This window comes from Mesoplodon mirus (assembly GCF_964341445.2).
Source record: "Mesoplodon mirus genome assembly, chromosome: 12".
In the NCBI taxonomy this organism is placed as follows: Eukaryota; Metazoa; Chordata; class Mammalia; order Artiodactyla; family Ziphiidae; genus Mesoplodon; species Mesoplodon mirus.
Window position 1 is genome coordinate 39,646,133 of NC_138988.1, and position 19,155 is coordinate 39,665,287.

Below are 19,155 nucleotides of genomic sequence, written 5' to 3' on the forward strand. Positions count from 1 at the left end.
AGTGCAGAGTCTTAACCACTGGACTGCCAGGGAAGTCTCCACAATGCACATTTAGGATTAAGGGATGGGAGTTGGAGCAGCACATGCCTCAGGGCTAAGGGGTTACGGTGGGTGGAGGTCAGTGGGGAGGCTGGAGTGTCAGTGTAGGGGAAAAAGGTGGAGTCAGGGCAAGGGGCATCACAGTGGGGTCAGGGTCATGGGGATCATGGCAGATTGAGAGTCTCTGGCTGGTAGGGCCACAGGTACTTGAGGTTATGGCCATTGGGCCTGGGGGCTTATGGGGGTTGAGCTGAGGTAGGCCAAGGCAGAGGGACTCTCATGCTTCTTTCTGTTCCCAGGGTGACCGCGGTTTTGATGGGCAGCCAGGACCCAAGGGTGACCAGGGTGAGAAAGGGGAGCGGGTAAGTCGAGGCTAAGGTCATGGTGAATTGAGGAGATTGTACTCTCTGGAAGTGGGTCCATCTTTGGAAGCTCTTGTCACTGACCCTAACCTATCTCTCCTCAGGGGCCTCCAGGAACTGGGGGCTTCCCAGGTCCTAGGGGCAGTGATGGCTCTAGTGGTCCCCCCGGGCCACCTGGCAGTATTGGTCCCAAAGGCCCCGAAGGACTTCAGGGCCAGAAGGTGAGGGGCCCTGACTCTGATTCCAGACCCCTGAGCCTCACTGACCCTTCAAACCTCATTGACCTCTGGCTCTGCAACCCTTTCCCCCAATATCTTTGCCCCAACCTCTGAACTTATGATCCCAATTTGTCCTACTTCTGACCCCCACTGCCTCTGACCCTGCTTACTTGGTCCTGTCTAACAGGGTGAACGAGGTCCCCCTGGAGAGAGTGTGGTGGGGGCCCCTGGGGTCCCTGGAACCCCAGGAGAGAGAGGGGAGCAGGTGAGTGGGGATTCCTGGGCTTGGGGTCAAAGGTTGGGGTGACCTCTGGCGTCCGTGAGATCAGAGGTCACAGCCTGGTCTTATCCATTGCACATAGGGGCGGCCAGGACCTGCGGGGCCCCGCGGTGAGAAAGGAGAAGCTGCACTGACAGTGAGTGTGGGGTATGGGGGTGGTGGGCTCTGCCTCCTGCACCCAACCCCCGACCCCCTGGACCCTGGACCCTGACTCAGCGCTGTCCCTCCATGATCCCTGCATCATGTACCCTTTGTCCTTCTGTGATCCATTGGTTCTTCATGACCCTTGTGGTCTTGGGCTCCTAGGAGGATGACATTCGGGGCCTTGTGCGTCAGGAGATGAGTCAGCATTGCGGTGAGTGGAGCCCAGCCCACAGTCTCTTGGGTACCACCCCACTCCATCCCCGTACCCCTAGACAGGGGCAGGCAGCATCCCCAGAACTTCCAAGGGGCAAGCAGTCAAGGAGATGGGTGGAGACAGATGGATACAAAAAGCACACAGGTGTTTCAGGACAGACATGCTGACAGGACTTCCCCAAATGGAGACCCAGGCAGAGGTGGAGGGACACATAGTGTTCCTGGGTGCCCAGGATGGTGGCGTGTGGAGGGGGTGGAGGTGTGAGCAGAGCCGGTTCCTCAGGGCCTGACGTGGAGCCAGGGTGTGGGTGGAGGGCTCTGGTGGCCCTGGGGGGCATCAGAGAGTGAAGCTCGTCTCCTTCCGCCTCTCTCTCTGGCTGCTTTCCCTCTGTCTCCATACCTGCCGGCTCCTGACTGGCTGTCTCTCCCTCTCTCTCTTGCCCTTTGTTGGCCTGTTCCCAACTTCACTCTCACCCTTTGTCTGCTTCTCCCCTTCCTTTCTTTCTCTTTCTATCTCTCTGCATCTGCTTCCCTTCCTCTCTCTCCTGTCTGTCACTCTCTCCTGCCTGTCACTCTCTTCTGCTGTCCCCCTCTGTATGTCTCTGCCCCCATGTGTGTCTCTCTCCCTGCCTCTTTCCATCTTTGTCTCCTGCTCTGTTATTGTCTCTCTCCCTGCCCCCTCTCTGCCCCTTCCAGCCTGCCAGAGCCAGTTTATCACATCTGGATCACGTGAGTAGTTTTCTGGTATTTTCTGCTCCCGGAACTTTTCTCACCCCAGGCCCTGCTGTGCCCATCACCTGGGTCCTCTCAGCAGGGGCTTGGCTGGGGTGGCCACCATGCTGACCCCAGGGCCCTGTGCCCCTGCTTCTGGCTCTAGGACCCCTCCCTAGTTACGCTGCAGACACCGCTGGCCCCCAGCTCCACGCTGTGCCCGTTCTCCGCGTCTCCCATGCAGAGGAGGAAGGTGAGGACGGCTGGAGCCGTGGGGCGTGTGGGGTGGGAGCACAGACACACACAGGGCTGCTCATGTGTGCAGGGCCCACGCCACGCGTGTAGGGTCCACATGCAGGGAGCACTCTTGTGTACATGTGGGAGACCAGTGCTGCCCACTGCATCCAAGGGCCAGGGTTGGGCAGCATGAACCCGGGCCTACTGGGGCCCTGCTCACAGCACACCCCACCATGCGTGCAGGCCAGGTGCCCCCCGAGGACGATGAGTACGAATACTCTGAGTATTCTGTGGAGGAATACCAGGACCCTGAGGCTCCTTGGGATGGCAATGGTGAGAAAGGCTGGGCCCAGAGAGATTTGGGGAGGGGCAGACAGAGCCCATCCCTGCTGACCTCTCTGACCTCCATCAGCCCCGGACCCCTGCTCGCTTCCACTGGACGAGGGCTCCTGTACTGCCTACACCCTGCGCTGGTATCATCGGGCTGTGGCAGGTGGTACGGAGGCCTGTCACCCCTTTGTCTATGGTGGCTGTGGAGGGAATGCCAACCGTTTTGGGACCCGTGAGGCCTGTGAGCGCCGCTGCCCGCCCCGGGTGGCTCAGAGCCAGGGGACAGGTATGGGCGTACCTCCCATCCCATTAGGGGCCTACCCAGATCATGTCCAGGGTCAGGGTCCTGGGTCAGAAGCCCCCTCAGACTGGGGGACCTGGGACAGACCCCCCCCAGACCAAAGAGCTGAGTAGAGAACCCCAGCTCTATGTGGAGTCCCCAGTATGGCCCCCCTCAGTGCTCCCTCCCTTAAAGACCTGAGTGAGCATCCCTCTCTGCGGGCAGAGCCTCCACACCCTATGCCCCCAGCTTCCCCATTCTCTGTGGCCGATGTGATGGGTAAGGTCAGGTGGCTGAACCCAACCTGCCCCACCCAGGTGCTGCCCGGAGCTTAGGCAGATGATGAGCTGAAGTTCAGCATCCCCTGGAGGAGTCGGTGTCTCAGCTGGACCCTGCTGTCCCTCCCCTTGGTGCTAGAGGCCTGCATGCACGTGAGCATGCATGAGCGTGTCCGTTAATTTCAGTGACTTGTTCCATGGGTCTAGCCTTCCCCCCTGTGGACAAACCCCCATTGTGGCTCCTGCCTCCCCGGCAGATGACTCAGTGTGGGGATGGCTGTGGGCACTGAGCGGATGTGACTGAATCTGACCGCATCTGACCTGCCCCTTGACCCAAGCCTGTGATGACATGGTGCTGATTCTGGGGGGCATTAAAGCTGCTGTTTAAAGGCCCCTGTTGTGACTGTTTGGGGAGGTGTGGGTGTCAGGGGGGCAGGTTTTCCCTGGGAGGGCAGTACCATCCTGAGTGGGTACAGAGTCCCTCTCTCCAGCCCTGGTCACTGTCCTGTGACCCTCAGTCCCCAACTTGTCCCCAGAAAGAAGACAGGGTAGGGGCCGAGGATATGTCCTCACTGCTCCCCAGGAGGGGATGAATCATAGGTGGGGGGCTGCCTCAAGCCAGGAGACAGGCCCCAGCTGTCAGCCCAGGGGCTGAGGGAGATAAATGGGCCCTGAAGGGGGCAGAGAGGCAGACCACAGCACAGCACTGCCTGGCCCCAGCTTACCCTAGAGGAGGCTGCTACTGGTAGGACTGGGGTCAAGGGGGATGGGCAGGGCCTTTGGGGTTGAATGGATCTGGGATTTGAGTCAGTGGAGGTCTCTGAACCTGAGGTGCCCTGGGATCTCTGGCTGCTTCTCTGCCTCAAGGACCCCCATTCCTGCCTTTCTTTGCCCTGGATCTACTACAAGCTTTCTCGCTCAGACCTCAGGCTCCCCTTTGGTCCCTCTGGGTTTCTCTCTCTTTGCATCCTTATTTCCATCACACTGTCTCTGGGGCAGTTTCTGTCTCTTTTTTCTTCCACTCTCCATTTGCTCCGCCTCCCTCTCACTCATTTCCATCTCTTTCTCCCTTTCCCTCTCTCCTCCCTCCCTCCCTTTCTTCTTCTTGTCCTTCCTCCCTCCCCACCATCTCTGTCTGTAAAATATATCCATATCTAGATGTACCTGTGACTCTCTGTCTCTGGGTTTCTCCATCACTTTGTCTATCTCTGTCTCTCTCACTCTCTTTCTCACTCTTTCTGCCCCTCTGACCCCTTCTCTGCCTGGCTCTGTCTGTTATCTCTGTCTCACTCTGGCTCTCTTCTTGTCCCTTCATCTCTGTTTCTGTCTCTCTCTGTCCCTGGCCTGGCCGCTCTCTGTCTCTCTGCTTTCCCCATCTGTCTCTGTCTATGGGCCATAGCTGACCAGGGCCCCTGCCCTGAACCTGTTTTCTCCTCACAGCCTGACCACACGATGACCAGGTGGGCTCTGCTGGTGCTGATGGTCCTGACATTGGGCAGGACTCTGCTTGTCCCAGCAACCCCTATCCCAGGCTTCCAGCTCCTCCCTCAGAACTTTCCCCAGGCCACTCCCCGCCCTGTGGCCTTGGAGAGCCCTTCAGCCAGCACCACAGGCCCCTCCACTGCTTGGGGCCACCCTGGCCCTGGCCCCCGCCCTGGCCCCCGCATCACCCTCTCGCTGGATGTCCCCCTTGGCCTCCTGCAGATCTTACTGGAGCAGGCCCGGGCCAGGGCAGTGAGGGAGCAAGCTGCTGCCAATACCCACATCCTGGCCCATGTTGGCCGCCACTGAGCCTGAGGGAGGGGATCACAATGATGGAGCCAGCGTGGATGGGGAGACCTGCAAGGTAGCGGCAGAGCTGGACGGTACTACATCTGGGCACGGTGCATCAGGACTCTGCCACGTGAGGTCACTGCCATGTGGGGTCATATCAGAGCGCCTCACAGAGTCACAGTGTGTCTGGACAGCCTGGATGTTGCTGTGTCAGGTTGCCAAGTGGAGTCTTGCCACTCCTAGGAGCCCCACAGGCTTACAGTATGTCTGGACAGCTTGGACACTACCACTGAAGGTCACTACCGCATGGAATCTTATCATGTCTGGGTCCCACTTGTGTCCAGTCACAGAAGGTCTGGACACCATCACATGTGGTCACTGTAATGCCACTTTCAGGCACCTCAACACAAGAGACCATCACCGCATCGGAGACCAGCCCACCTAAGACCAGACCCACAGATCTGCCCTGTCCTCCCACAGGTCACCACACAGAGAAATGCTGGCGGAGGGTCACATGCATGAGACAGCACCCACCCCAGATGGATGGGGCCATCAGGGGCATCTCGAGGCACAGTGAGATGGTCGTACGTGGGAGGTCTGTGGCCGTGGCAGCCTTGCCCTGTGTGTGGGGGTGTGTGCACGCATGTGTGGCTGCATCTCTGTGTATCTAACAGCTGTGAGTGCGTGTGAGCAAGGTGAGGCCATGTGAGGGAGCAGGGAGGAACAGGAGCTTGTCCCCCAAACCTACATGAAGCATGCTCAACACATAGCCAGGCACTGTCTTACCCACCCCCCCTGCATACCCAGCCTCTGCCCTTGGACACACATGGCTCAGGGGAGAGGGAGCTCAGGCTGCTGGGGCTCTGGTCCAACTGCCCCTCCTTCATCGAATTGTCCTGAGCAAACCTCCTCACCTTTCCAAGCCTGTTTTCTCCTCTGTAAAGCAGAGTGATGCCGCCAAGCTTCTTGTGAGCACTGAGTGATGTAATGTATGTGAAGGTTCTGGCACGCAGAAAGCGCTCAATACATGTAGTGACCGGAGAATGGGACAGACAAGAATCACACAGTCGTGTGCACCCAGGCAGTGACACACGAGGGCGGAGTCATAGCTGGGTACGCTGCTCCTCTCCCCACTCCCCCCGCCCCAATTTCACTGACCTGTCCCTTGGTGTGCAGGGCGTATGTTTTGCCTAATCTCACAACCCCAACTCCATTGCTCTGCCGGGGATGGGCTGACCTTCTGGAGAGTGTGGTCAGGCTTGCCTGCAGATGGGGCAGGTATTCTGGGTAGTGTAGACAACTTCAGCTGGAGACGAGGGCTGGAGAAAGAGATAGCACTGTCGGAAGTGTGGTTGCCCAGGGCCGGGGGGCACTGACGGAGATCTCACAGTTGTCAGCAGCCCTGGGGGGCGGGCCCAAGGCGGGGCTGGAGAGGCGGGGCCACCCGGCCTGCAGGCTCTCTCCGGAGGCTGGAGGGCGGGGCTGCCCGACTCCGAGCTGCAGGGGGCGGCGGCCCAGGCCAGTTCGGTTGCAGGATGAAGAGAGGCAAGGAAGGAGGCAGCTCCCTGACGGACCCCTGGTCAGGGAGCAGCAGGCAGGGTAGGCACGGGGCAGGGTGGACAGGGTGGGGGGATTGGGAAAAGACCTGGGCAAAGTGGAGGTGGTGCTAGAAGGGGTGTGAGAGTGTTGGGGGTCTCTCCAGGAATAGGGGTGCTCTTAGGGGCATCAGTCGGTCAGGGGCATGGAGGAGGGGGAACACTGGCGCCTTGCCGGGGAGAAGGAGCTGGGCCAAGGGGGAACTATAAATAGCTTCTTCCTCCAGCCCAGGGGGAGGGACAGCCAGCTGGAGCTTCCCATGGGGGCCTCCTGCTCTGCCCTTTGCTGGCCTCCAAGGGGTCATGTTTATCCAGGTCCCCCCTCAGGGGTCATATCCAGAGGCTCATTTGGGAAGTTCTTCATGTGATGTTACTTTAGCCATTAAACCAGCATTTCTAGGGCAACTACTGTGTGCCTTGTGCCGGTCCTGAGCTGCTCTAAGCACCTACTGTGTGCTCTGTCCCAGTCAGGAACCTCTCTGAGCACCTTACTGTGTGCTCTGGCTGGTCCTGAGTCACTTTGAGCACCTACTGTGTGCCCTGTGCCAGGCTGGAATCAGCAAGTGCAGACCAGGGTTCACGGGCTGCTTGGTTACATGGCTCTCTACCCCCAAGTTGGAACCTCACACCCTGTGTGAGCTCTGGACCCAGGGAGACACAGGATGATCCTTGGCCAGAAATGGCCAGAGGAAGCTGGAACTCCTAGGAACTCCCCAACCTCCCAGTGACAGCAGAGGGGAGAGGAGGAGGGAATAAAGGGGAAGAAAGACAGCAGAGAGCAGCAGGCCTCACTGCAGCTGGCCTGTCTCTGCACCAGCCTGGGTGCAGGGCCTGTCAGTGTGTGTGCACCAGTGGCTGTGTGCATACCATGCTTTCGTGCACTGGTGTGTGGGTCTGTGTGGGATGCACTGAGGTCCCTGGGCCCACATGCTGCAAAGGGTGGCTGTCGGTTTGGCCAGGTCTGGCCAGCAGATATGTGGACTGGGAAGAGTTTGAGCATTGAGGACTGAAGACTGAGGACACCCCACAGCTTGTAGTCTGGGAGGAGGTCCAGTGGTCAGTGCAGAGGGCACCACAGGAGCCAGGCCAGGCAGGTTCACGGCGAGGAAAAGCTGAGCAGGATGTGTTCACACACAAGTGCACACTGACACCCTAGCACACCTCCCACCCTTGGGCCAGGAGAGCTGGCTCACTCTGGGGTGGCCCCAGGGAGGGAAAGCCATGAGGGCCAGTTATTCTATTGGACATCTATTGGCGCTGAGGGAGCAGAAAGTCAGGAGAGCATTTCAATGGAGGGAACATGCAAGAGTGCAAGTGTGGAGGTAGGATGTGTGGTTATAGTACAAGGTGTGGGAGGTGAGGTTCTGAAGGGCTGGGAGCTGAGCTGAGTCCATCCTGCACTGTGGGCTGGCGGTTCTGTGATGCTGGGCCCTTCTCCCCTTCCTCAGTTTCCTACCTGAGAAGTGGAGCCATGGGAGGGGAGTATCCTCAGAGCAGATGTAGACCCTGGCCTTGGGGAGGGGCTCCAGCCTCCTCCTGCTGTTGACATGTGGCCTCGCACTGGATATAGAGACTTGGGAAGGTATGTCTGAGTCAGCCCAGGGTCAGACTGGGGAAGAGTGGGAGGTACAGAGCCACTGATTTTCCCGGTAAGCCAGACTCAGACTTCTGGAGGTGAGGATGGCTTCCCAGACATGGCCCTGGCCTCCTGCCCTGCCCTGGCTGTCCCCTACCCCCAGCCTTTGACTAACATTCCAAGAGGTTGGAGAGGAGAATGGCAGGGTGAGAAGGTGCAGGGTGTCTGTGAATGTTAGATGAGGTAGACTTTGCAATGACTGCTGGGGGTTGGACAGGGTGTGGGTATGTGGTGACAAGGTCTCTGAGGCTAGGGTGGCCCCAGGATGGCCTTGGTAGTGGCCAGGAGACAGACAGGAGGGCTGACTTGTCAGGAACAGAATGAGTGGCTTTGGAGAAGTAGGAAGTGGGCGGAAGGTTACTAGGGGCATCCCGCTCATCAGGAGCTGCCTATGGGTGTGCCAGCTGCTGGGCATGAGGTGGGGAAGGAGGTGGACGGTGGACACTGAAGAGGGAGGCTGAAGAAGGAGGAAGTGGTCAACTCTGAGGCAGGGCATTTCCTGCGGAGGCGGCTTGAGCTGCTTCCAGGGAAGGTCTGCGTGGGCTTCTAGCACGTGGACCTCCTTAACCTTCATTTCCTGCGAAGTGGGCAAGACATCTGTTATCAGTCATCTTAAGGGTCCTTGCGAGGCTCTGAAGGGCTGGGCTGTGACTTGGAGGACTGACTCAAGGCAGGGGTGTGGCAAGGAGGGCAGGGGGAGGGGTGCTGCCCCTGTGGAACACTGGGTGGAGACTCTTCTCCATGCCCCAGCCCCTGGATCCTGGCTGGGCACACATTAAGCAGAGAGAACTTGGGGATGCAGTGATGCTGCCAGGGGATGTGGTGGAGGACATCGCTAGAGGGCAGTGTGACCCAGACTCGAGCAGTGTCAGCTAAGGTCGGGGGCAGAAAGTGTACAAAGCTTAAGAGGCTGGGCTGAGGAGACAGAGAGGAGGTAGGCCAAGTGTTCCCGAACTCAGGCTCTCTCCCTTGCCCCTTGCCTCCACTGCATTTTTAGAGACAGGAGGAGGATAAATAACATAATAAATGATAACATTAATGTGCTTTAGAATGGATTTCTCAGACATTGACACTTTTTTTTTTTTTTTTTTTTTTTTGGCGGAACACGGGTCTCTCACTGTTGTGGCCTCTCCCGTTGCGGAGAACAGGCTCCGGCCGCGCAGGCTCAGCGGCCATGGCTCACGGGCCCAGCCGCTCCGCGGCATGTGGGATCTTCCCGGACCGGGACACGAACCCGTGTCCCCTGCATCGACGGGCAGACTCTCAACCACTGCGCCACCAGGGAAGCCCAGATATTGACACTTTTAACGCATACCAGAATCTTGTAAGATCCATGAGAGTGTGTATTCCATTTTCCTGATGAAGAGGCAGAGGCTCATTAAAGAAAAAAATGTGTAAACTTATGATTTAAAATTTAATTGGTAAAAATGAAATCCTGGAAGGAGAAGTAAGATACTGTCAGGGTTCGGTGAGTCCCCAGGGAGCTTGGTTACTAGGTACCGCTCACGTGCTCCAGGTGGGCTGGGGTTTAGCCCGAGCTCCCCAGCAGCTAAGGCAAAGAGAGAAACACGATTAGTTTTGAGATTTGCCCTCTGTCCCTATCCATGAGATAAAGGAGCTTTTTCAGCGTGGTTGAGCAGGTTGCTCCTGTGGGCAGTGGAGAGTCCCGGGACTCGGAGCAGAAGAGAGGGTCGGAGCACAAGGCCGGTGGGGCGCGGCGGAGTTGACAACCGGGCCAGTGATGAGAGTTACGCAGGGGCCGCCAGGCTGGTCCTGACCAACTAAGCTCTGCGCGTCACGCAGGCCTACCCCAACGCATGCAAACCCCTCCTCCTGGGGGCCCTGAGGTCACTCAGAGCGGGAAGCGGGACCTCGGGTGTCCTGGGGGCAAGCCTGGCACGCCCAGGGCGAAGGCGTGGGTGAGGTCTATGCAAATCATCAGGGTCGCGTTGGGTGTGCTGGGCTCCGGCATCCAGGGCGGGGCCTGCACCACCCAAGCCTGGAAACTGGGAGCTGGGCATGCGCGTCCTCCATCCTGGCATGCAGGGCGGGCCCGCTTGGTCCAAAACGCGCTAGTAGGCGAGCTGAGCATGCGTGGTAGGAGGCCAGGCGCTCTTCAGTTGGGGTGGAGCCTACTCGTTCCGGGGCGGGGCCTGCGTGGAGTTGGACGGGCGTCAACGCGGCTTCAAGAGGGGCGGGGCTGAGGGGCAGAGCTGAGGGGCGGGGCATCGAGTGGCCCGAGGTGGCCGGGCTGCTGGGTTGGAAGCGGCGCAGTCCGACTCATCCTAGCCCCAGGATGGCGTCCCCACGGGAACTGACCCAGAACCCCCTGAAGAAGATCTGGATGCCGTACAGCAATGGGCGGCCTGCTCTACACGCCTGCCAGCGCGGTGGTGAGACGGGGTCTGCGGGGAAGGGGGAGGGCGGTGCATGGGCATGGGTATTGGTCTTACATGGAGAGGGAGCCGGGAACAGGTGGGGAACCGGGGACAGGTGAGGCAGCCGTGACTGGTGGGAGGGGAACAGGAACAGGTGGGAGGCCTGGGACAGGTGTAGCAGAGCGAGAGGCGGGCACAGGTGTGTGGCGACGTCTCGGCTCGGCGGGAGCTAGGTCTGGCCGCCATCACCTAGGGGAGGGCGCAGGACCCTTCCCACACCACTCTGTCCCCACCGCCTCAGGTCAGGGGAGGACTTGGAGCCTCGGTCCTGCCCTCTCAGCTGGCCAGAGAGCGTGGGCCGGGTGGTCAGGCCGGGGTCTGAGCTGTGTTGGCCCTAGGAGATTCGCTTGGTCTCTCTGAGCCCAGAACTTTCAAAGGCCCAAGGCGGGGAGGAAGGCCCGTCTCTGGGCCTGAAATCGAGTTTTGGGAGGAATTTCAGGGAAGTGCAGATGTGTTCAGGATAGAGACAGTGAGACCACTTTTTTATATGGGCCTGTCTTTGTGTCCATGGGTGTGTAAGCATCCAGGTGGGGTTGTGGGTGAGTGGTAAAACTGGAGGGTGGAAACATCTAGAACATATGCTGAAATTCAAGGAATCCTTAAGGGGCTTACTTTTCCTGTGGTCCTAGGTGTTAAACCCACTTCATTGATTTTCTGCTTGTCCTTAAATGAGTCTGCAGCTTTTTTATTACCAAGAAAAACAAAGATTTATTTTAGGAGTAACTGAAACGTTGTAATAAATTTGCAACTTGGCAAGGTCCTCAGAGAACATCTAGTCCAGCTTCTGATACAGATTTGGAAATGGAGGTCAGGAGATTGTGTTACGTGCTGGGGTCTCCCTGTACTCCTGACCTCTGCCTGGTCATGATAGGAGAGGAGAGAGTGCTTGGTGCTTGTCTTGCTTTGAGGCTAGCCTGGGGGACTTGGCTTTGACCAGGATGTGAGTCCTAGGGGAGGAGTGTGTGCATCTCTTAGCACACTGTGGAACCTGGTAGGGGTGGCCGTGGCTTTGACCAGACATTCTGGTGGGTCGTGACTCTGACCATAATGTAGGTCCTGATGGGCTGCTGAAACTGTGACCCTGCTTTTAGCCCGGGGGCCATGGCTTTCCAGTCAGTATTCAGTCCTAAGGGACTATGGCTACACCCTAGCCAGTTTTCCTTCCAGACTTCTGGAGGTGTGGAGGGCTAGGCCCCTTTCTCTTGTGCTTCTAGTCAGTCCGTGTTAGGGCTGTACTGTACTAACAAGGGGGTGGCCTCTGTTGTTACATAAAGGAGAAGGAGTGAGAACGTGGACTTTGGAGGCAGGAGCACTCAAGCTGCATCGTGGCTCAGCTGGGTGACCTTGGGCAAAGAGCTGATCCTCTAGGTCTCAGGTTCCTTATCTGCGAGACTGAGACAGTCATCATCCTTGCACTATGAAGCTGCTGTGAGCCTCTTTTTTATAAGTTTATATATATATATATATATATATATATATATTTTTTATGACTGCATTGGGTCTTTGTTGCTGCTCGTGGGCTTTCTCTAGTTGTGGCGAGCGGGGTTTACTCTTTGTTGCGTTGCACGGACTTCTCATTGCGGTGGCTTCTCTTGTTGTGGAGCACAGGCTCTAGGCCTGCGGTCTTCAGTAGTTGCAGCACACAGGCTCAGTAGTGTGGCACACGGGCTTAGTTGCTCCACGGCATGTGGGATCTTTCTGGCCCAGGGCTCAAACCCATGTCCCCTGCATTGGCACCAGGGAAGTCCTGTGAGCCTCTTGATAAGTGCTTGATAAATGGTAGCAGGTAATTTTGTAATTTATCATCACTGTTGTTTCTTTGCTTCTCCATACCTCAAAGTCAGGGATTGAAGCTCCAAGCCAACCCTCTTTCATGTGACAAAGGAGTTGAGGCCCAATGGGAGGGGACTTGCCCAGGTCTAACTGCCTCTGGGGCAGGCCTGTGTTTCTCCAAGCTCCAGGTATGCAACTAAAATGTGGCTCTGGCCTGAGCAGAGGGGCTTGTGCCATGGCACTGCCTCAGGGTGTTGCAGTGGGTGGGACTGTGAGCTGGCCTGGCACAGGAGGGCTTCCTGGAGGAGGAGGTAGCGCCCAAGAGGCTAAAGATGAGACCTGCAAATTGTGTGGGGGTTTGGACCCTAGGCTAGGGTCTCACAGTTCACAGCAAGGAGGGAGTAAGCAGGGAACGAACAAGGAACCAGAACCTCAGGTCCCAAGCCCGTATTCATGCAGTATTTTACCCTCTGCATAGTGGGCTTCTAACTAGATTGGAGGACCACAAGGACAGGTGGGAACCTGAGGGTCAAGGTGGGTGGAAGTTGACTTGATCGCAGGGCTTTATAGAGAAGAGGATGAAGAGGATGAGGGGCCCTAGTCTGTGCTGTGTGGTGGGTTGTCTTTGGGGTCTAGTCCGAGCTCCTCAGGGCAACAGAGGCTGGTTGGCTGAGGGATGTTCCCTGCCTTCTCCTCCCCCACTCTTCATGAGCAATTCTTCCTCCTTTTGATAGAATTCAGGGCTACACAGAGGGCCTGGAAGCTGTCACCTTTCTGGTCATTGACCTGGAGGAGCTCTGGGGGCAGATGGGGTAGGAGATGGAGAGGGGACTCAGGGAACATGGCAGAATGGACAGTATTTGATAGCTTTTCTTAGCCAAAAGGTGGCAAGACTGCCTCGGTAAGGCCACAACTGGTGTGTGCACAGGACAGTAGGAGAGACAACTTTCTGTCCCCTCTGAACAGGACAGTGATGCCAGTTTGCTTTATTTTAAAGAACTCTCCCTTCCCCAGCCTGGCCCAAGGAAGTCAGGGCAGGTGCAGTTCAAGACTCAGTTCTGGAACCCACTCCAGGGACTTGTGGCTGCCCCTGCGGAGGTACCACCAGAAAGTAGTCACTAGCTCCAGGCTTGTCTCAGCCTCTCGACTCCTTGGGCTCCTGTGGCCTTGAGCAAATTTACAGATAATTTACAGGAACTAGTGAGAAAAGCTGAGTTGACATATCTTCAGATTTCCTTCCGCACATGCCCCATGTTCTGAACTGTGTGTTCTGCTGTCCTGTTGCTCAGTGTTGAGGTCCTGAAGGCCCAGAGCTGCAGCTCCAACTGCATTCCCCCACTCACCTGGTCCACCCGCCCTTGGTTCAGGTGTGTTCCCTCCGTGTGGGCCTCGGTTTGCAATTTCTCCATTGCTGGGACTTCCCCAGTGTTTTGCTGTTGCAAGCAGGGCTGGTGTGAATATACTTGTACTTTGAATTTTCTTTTGTATCATTGACTTGGGATCTTATCTTGAGGAACAGGGGTGATAGGTAATTTATTGCTCTCATTTTGTGCCCAGCCCTGACTTGCTGCCCTGCCTGCCCACCATGGCTGTGCATGGGGCGGGGGGATGCTGTCACCAAACGCCGTGGGAGGGGGCCAGGGGCGTCTCTGGGAAGACGGAAGCTGTGAAGAGGTGATGCAGAACCTCAGCCCTGGGGTCGTGGGAGAGCCCTTCAGGGAGCAATGGGAAGGGGTGGCCTCATCAGAGGGAGCAGGCTGGGCGCAGGTTTTCCCCACAGTGAGTAGCTGATGCACTGCATTGTGGTTGCTTGGGAGCCCTGGCCAACCGGCCAGAAATTGTGCAAACAGCCCAGGACTCAGCAGCACTGGCCTGGCCCTCAGGATGCAGGGCCTTGCCTAACTCGTTTTTCTCTCAGCTTAGCCAATGCTGAGGTTTTTGGTTTTGGTTTTGGGTCTTTTTTTTTTTTTTTTTTTTTTGTGGTACACGGGCCTCTCACTGTTGTGGCCTCTCCCGTTGCGGAGCACAGGCTCCGGACGCGCAGGCTCAGCGGCCATGGCTCACGGGCCCAGCCGCTCCGCGGCATGTGGGATCTTCCCGGACCGGGGCACGAACCCGTGTCCCCTGCATCGGCAGGCGGACTCTCAACCACTGTGCCACCAGAGAAGTCCCAACGCTGAGGTTTTTCTGCAAGTTTCCTCACTCTTACTCACGGTCAGGCTGTGTCTGCAGGATCCCCTCCTTCTCTCCCCTGGGGCTTGCAGAATGGGTCACATTTGCCCAAAGGTCATGCACAGGAGTGACGGAGCCCCCACTGGCAAGCAGGGTCTTTTACTTCTATTCGGGGCCTGCCTGGAGACAGACAGTTGCCTCTGCACCCCAAGTCCCAAGGGCAGTCCTGAGATACATCTGTGTCCTTAGCCAGGCAGGCTGCCAAGTCCAGGCAGAGGGCCCAGCTTCCTGGAAGTGTTCCAGCTCTTACATGGGGATATTGCTAGGCGTCGCTGAGGGATTATCATCCCATTTTACAGGTGAGGACACCAAGGCTCAGAGTTGCCAGTAAGTGTCAGAGTCAAGATAGGAACCCAGGCCTGACTGACTCTGACCACCTCTGCACTCCATCTCCAGTGAGGGAGACAGGTTGAAGGGTGGGGTCCAGCAGTCTGAGGAGGGCTACCAGGTGAAAGCACTTGCAGAGCCATGTGGGCAAAGGAGGGGTAGTGACAGGTCCCCACCTCTGTCCATCTGTCTGCTGTGGTTTTACCTGGCCCAGGTCCTGAGGACGATGAAAGGGAAGCTTCCTGAGGCTTCTGAGGTGAGACCACACTGAAAGCGGAGCTGGATCCCATAGTCTGGCAGTTCTGCTGCCTTGGTGTCTGTCTTAGTGGGCCATGGATTTGGGGGCTGGGTGCAGACTCTTTCCCGCCTCTAGCCTTGGCAGCTTCTCTTTTTGGCACACCGACCTGGTGGCACATGGGATGGCGGTGGCTGGCTATCAGAGGGACCGCCCTTGCGGCGTTGGCCTGGGTCTCTGGTCTCAGCCCCTTGTGGCCCTCACCCTGGTGGGTTTTGAGGTGCCTCCGTCTCCTTCCCTGCCCACAATTTTTGAGCACCAAATCTGCCAGGCCTCAGGATCCTGAATGGCTCAGACACTGCTGGGCTGCTTTCACCCCAAGTGATCAGTTGTGGAGAGCAGACTCATTGGCGAGATGACTGGGTTGAGGGAGAGAGCGCAGCAGGTGGGCATGCAGGTGCCTTGGAGGAAGGGCTTACTGCAGAAGCCGCTTCCGGGCTTCGTAGATGAAGAGAAATTCCCCCTGGGGAGCGGAAGCAGTGGTGCTGTGTGAGCAGGAATGCTGAGTGACGGGTTCCGGGATGACAGGCAGACGTTGAGTACCTCACTGGGCTTTGGCTCTGTCCCACCTGCCAGGGGAATTCCCCTGCAGAGTTTAGCCAGGGCCGTGGCAGCTCCAGCTTTATATCTGATGGTGCACATCAGGGTAAATGCTGGCGAGATCCCGCGGCGTCTCCCTGAGCACTGACAGGCCTGGGGAACTGGGCATGCCAGCGCTGGTTAGAGACCAGGGTCTGGGGGTGCCCAGGGAGCTCTCTGCTGCCAGGAGCCTGGGAAGGCACATCTGATGCCGGGCCTGGAAGGAGGGGCCCACTGGGAGGGGTCCAGCTTCCTCAGACACTGCTCCTTGCCTTTCAGTTTGCATGACCAACTGCCCGACGCTCATTGTCATGGTGGGGCTGCCTGCCAGGGGCAAGACCTACATCTCTAAGAAGCTGACCCGCTACCTGAACTGGATTGGCGTGCCCACACGGGGTGAGACTCAGCCTTGGCTTTCCAAGGGGGCTTTGGGACTTTGTGGGGGATCGGGGAGGAGTGAGAAGGCTGGACTGCCACAGGGCCTGGGGGTGGGTCAAGGTCAGGGGTTGGGGAGGGATGCTGTTGTGTGAAAACTGAGCCTCTCCCTTCCCCCAGAATTCAACGTTGGCCAGTATCGCCGGGACATGGTCAAGACATACAAGTCTTTTGAGTTTTTTCTTCCAGACAATGAAGAGGGCCTGAAAATCAGGAAGTGAGTTTGTGTGCGTATGTGTGTTTGTTTATGAGGAAGGCCCTGGAGCCCAGTTGCTAGTGATGACCAAGCTGTTCCTGAGACCTGGCCTTGCCCTACCCTGTGGGCTGTAACAGGGCTGGTTTCTTGACCTCTCAGGATGTGGTGGGGGTGAGGATGTGCTGGGTTTGGGGACAAAGGGAGTGGGTATTTGGCCCCTTGGTGGCTTGCCCTGCCCTGCCCTGTGGGATATCTGTGGGAGGGGAGCATGGAGCTTCAGGGAGATGGTGGAGGCTTAGCCAGGGCCAGTTGGCTGATTTACCCCAGGCCATCCATGGGGATGGGCTCTGATAGGGAGGGGAGCCCTAGGTGAAGCAGAGATACAGGCCTCAGGGGTGCGGCAGAGTGGGAATGGGATTACCTCCTGACACCTTCTCGAAAAGCCAGAAGGATCAGACCCAGAACTGGGGCGTTTCCTCCCTTGCCGCAGGATAAGCCTCCTACTGATATTTGGAGGATGCTTGTCATGTTCTTGGCATGTGTCGGGTAGGCCTTGGCTTTCCTTTGAAGTTGCCTCAGTGTTGCTGGGCGACGAGATGGAAATTTGCATATGATACCCACTCTCCCTCTCCATTCAGACTTGAATTGATTGCTTTCTCCAGAAAAACTGAGCACCAGCTGTGGTCTGAGGAGCTATGCTATGCTGTGGTTGGCCTGCTCCCTCTCTGGCCACCAGGGGGCAGGAGTTCCCCATTGTGGGGCTTGGCCCTTCCGTGCCTCTGCTGTTGGGTCAGTGGGGCTGGGCGGGCTGCTGCACCAAGAAGGGAAGTGGAGTCTGACATTCAGGTCTCTGGGGCCGAACTGTGAATTGTGGGTAAAACTCAAGGGTGGGCCCTCTGTGATAACGACCCAGACAAAAGGTGAGGGCACTGATATTTGAATCTACTATGTGCTGCGTGTGTGATGCCCATTGCCGCCCCCTGCCCACCAACTTAAAGATGAGGAAATTGAGACTCAGCAGTCTCACACAAGATCCCAAGTAACCTCACAGAGTCCAGACTTAAATCTAACCCTATGTACCACTAAAAACTGTCCTGTCCATCATCCCGGAAGTACTCAATTTGTAGATCAAAGGTTGCATCAAATGCAAATTCTGCAACAACCTCAAGCTGTGGGCACTCATTAGCTGCTTTGATCTTCCCTACAGTGGGCTGTGGTGCCTCACTCCCCTAGATGCTGAGACTGAGGTCAGGAAGTGGTGGTATTGTCTGGGATCCCTCAGAGTTTGATTTGAAGCCAGGCCTGTCTGAATACAGAGTGTTTGTGGGGAGAAGAAAGAAGCTAGCATTCCCAGAGCTCACTGGTCATTCTGCTCAGACTGCCCATTGAAGGTAGGAACATTGGGATTAATTCTCATGGCAAAACCCAGACTCAGAAGAGGTAAGGAAGCTGGTTCAGGGTCACCCAGCTGGAACAGAGACCCCAGCAGTAGAAGCTGGGGGCAGATTCACGTGTGCCTCTCTGTAGGCACACCCTCTGGCTGTTCCTAGAAAGTCTCCCTCGTGTATCCAAAGCCTGGGTCTGGCCCCTGGGCTATGGGGCTATTTCCCATTAACCAGCCCAAAACGTCCCACAGATAATTGGCAAAATAGAAAGATCAGACTTTTTAAAAGTGGGAAACCTGGGAAGGGAAGCCTGCATTTCCCAGAGGCCCAGGTACGTACACATTGTTGAGCTTCCTAGAGCTACACAATGTGGAAGTCTGTCCCTAACACTGGGCACAGTGGAAGATCTAGAAGAGGGCATGTACAGCCATGTGTACATGTGCAGGTGCTCCCTCTTTATGTACACATGGGTATGTGTGTAAATACACACCAGGCACCCTCATATATGTGCACACAGTCACATACCGCAGGAAGGTGTGTACACATACCGTATGTATACACGTGGGCGTTCACACACGTGTGTATCCTCCTGACACCAACTGGTATCCAACAGTTCAATTCAATTCTGACCCTGTCTACCTGCAGTTAGCATCAGTTCCCACAGGTTAAGGACTCAGTCCCTCAAGACTGACCCCACTTCACACACCAGTCACAAGTCTCGGCGGGGGGCACCCGTACTTCTAACTGGCTATAAATTGGGGGTTCCCACAACCCCCTCTTCAGCAGATTACTGTTCCAGCTCACAGAGCTCAGGAACATACTTGAGTTGTGTTTACTGGTTTATTATAAAGGATACAACTCGGGAACAGCCAAGTGGAGGAGGTACACAGGCAAGGAAGGGGGCAGTGTGGGGAGCTTCCAGCCGTCTTGGGGTCTGGCACCCTCCCAGCACCTCATCTCTTCAACCTGGAAGCTCTTCAACTCTCATCGTTCAATTCATCTTCAGCCCCCATCTCCCTTCCTGGAGGATGGTGGCAGGGCTGAATGTTCCAGCCCTTTCATCACTTTCTGCTGATCAGCCCCATGCTGAGGCTGTCTAGGGGACCCAGCCTGAGTCACTACATTAGCATCAACTCAGGTGTGATTGGAAGGGGCTCCTCGTGAATGACAAAAATCACTCCTATCACTTAAGAAATTCCAAGGGTCTTAGGAGCTCTGCCAAGAACCCAGGACAAAGACCAAATGTATTTATCAAACCACATACACCCTCTTGTATGTGCACAGCTGCACTTCCACAGGGGCCCAAGGAATGCTCACAGGTGCTCACTCACAGACTTAAACATACACATATCCACCTATGCATGTGCGTGCGTGCCCATCCACACTCACACCCACACGT

General features: G+C 56.8%; 3 protein-coding genes across 11 annotated transcripts in view; all 3 read left to right on the forward strand.

Moving 5' to 3' along the window:
- COL7A1 (collagen type VII alpha 1 chain) overlaps window positions 1-3,484 on the forward strand; it is a 32,082-nt gene extending 28,598 nt beyond the window's left edge. For all 3 annotated transcript variants that reach the window (XM_082638380.1, XM_082638382.1, XM_082638381.1), the window contains 10 exons: window positions 339-401; window positions 506-622; window positions 807-884; window positions 982-1,035; window positions 1,206-1,254; window positions 1,953-1,985; window positions 2,134-2,220; window positions 2,448-2,537; window positions 2,617-2,820; window positions 3,132-3,484. In XM_082638380.1, the coding sequence (XP_082494506.1) occupies window positions 339-401; window positions 506-622; window positions 807-884; window positions 982-1,035; window positions 1,206-1,254; window positions 1,953-1,985; window positions 2,134-2,220; window positions 2,448-2,537; window positions 2,617-2,820; window positions 3,132-3,157 (801 nt within the window). In that variant the 3' untranslated portion in view covers window positions 3,158-3,484. The remainder of the gene's footprint in view (window positions 1-338; window positions 402-505; window positions 623-806; window positions 885-981; window positions 1,036-1,205; window positions 1,255-1,952; window positions 1,986-2,133; window positions 2,221-2,447; window positions 2,538-2,616; window positions 2,821-3,131) is intronic.
- Window positions 3,485-4,491: 1,007 nt separating this feature from the next.
- Window positions 4,492-4,972, forward strand: UCN2 (urocortin 2). Its single transcript, XM_082638270.1, has one exon. The coding sequence runs from the start codon at window positions 4,545-4,547 to the stop codon at window positions 4,881-4,883; it is 339 nt and encodes a 112-aa protein (XP_082494396.1). The 5' UTR covers window positions 4,492-4,544; the 3' UTR covers window positions 4,884-4,972.
- Window positions 4,973-5,476: 504 nt separating this feature from the next.
- PFKFB4 (6-phosphofructo-2-kinase/fructose-2,6-biphosphatase 4) overlaps window positions 5,477-19,155 on the forward strand; it is a 43,012-nt gene continuing 29,333 nt past the window's right edge. For 4 of the 7 annotated variants that reach the window (XM_082637230.1, XM_082637228.1, XM_082637226.1 and 1 more), the window contains exons 1-3: window positions 10,342-10,489; window positions 16,020-16,136; window positions 16,296-16,392. In XM_082637230.1, coding sequence (XP_082493356.1) covers window positions 10,393-10,489; window positions 16,020-16,136; window positions 16,296-16,392 — 311 coding nt within the window. In that variant the 5' untranslated portion in view covers window positions 10,342-10,392. Of the gene's footprint in view, window positions 6,465-6,629; window positions 9,421-10,341; window positions 10,490-16,019; window positions 16,137-16,295; window positions 16,393-19,155 lie in introns of those variants that run through there. The other 3 variants (XM_082637227.1, XM_082637231.1, XM_082637232.1) reach the window with 3 other exon arrangements.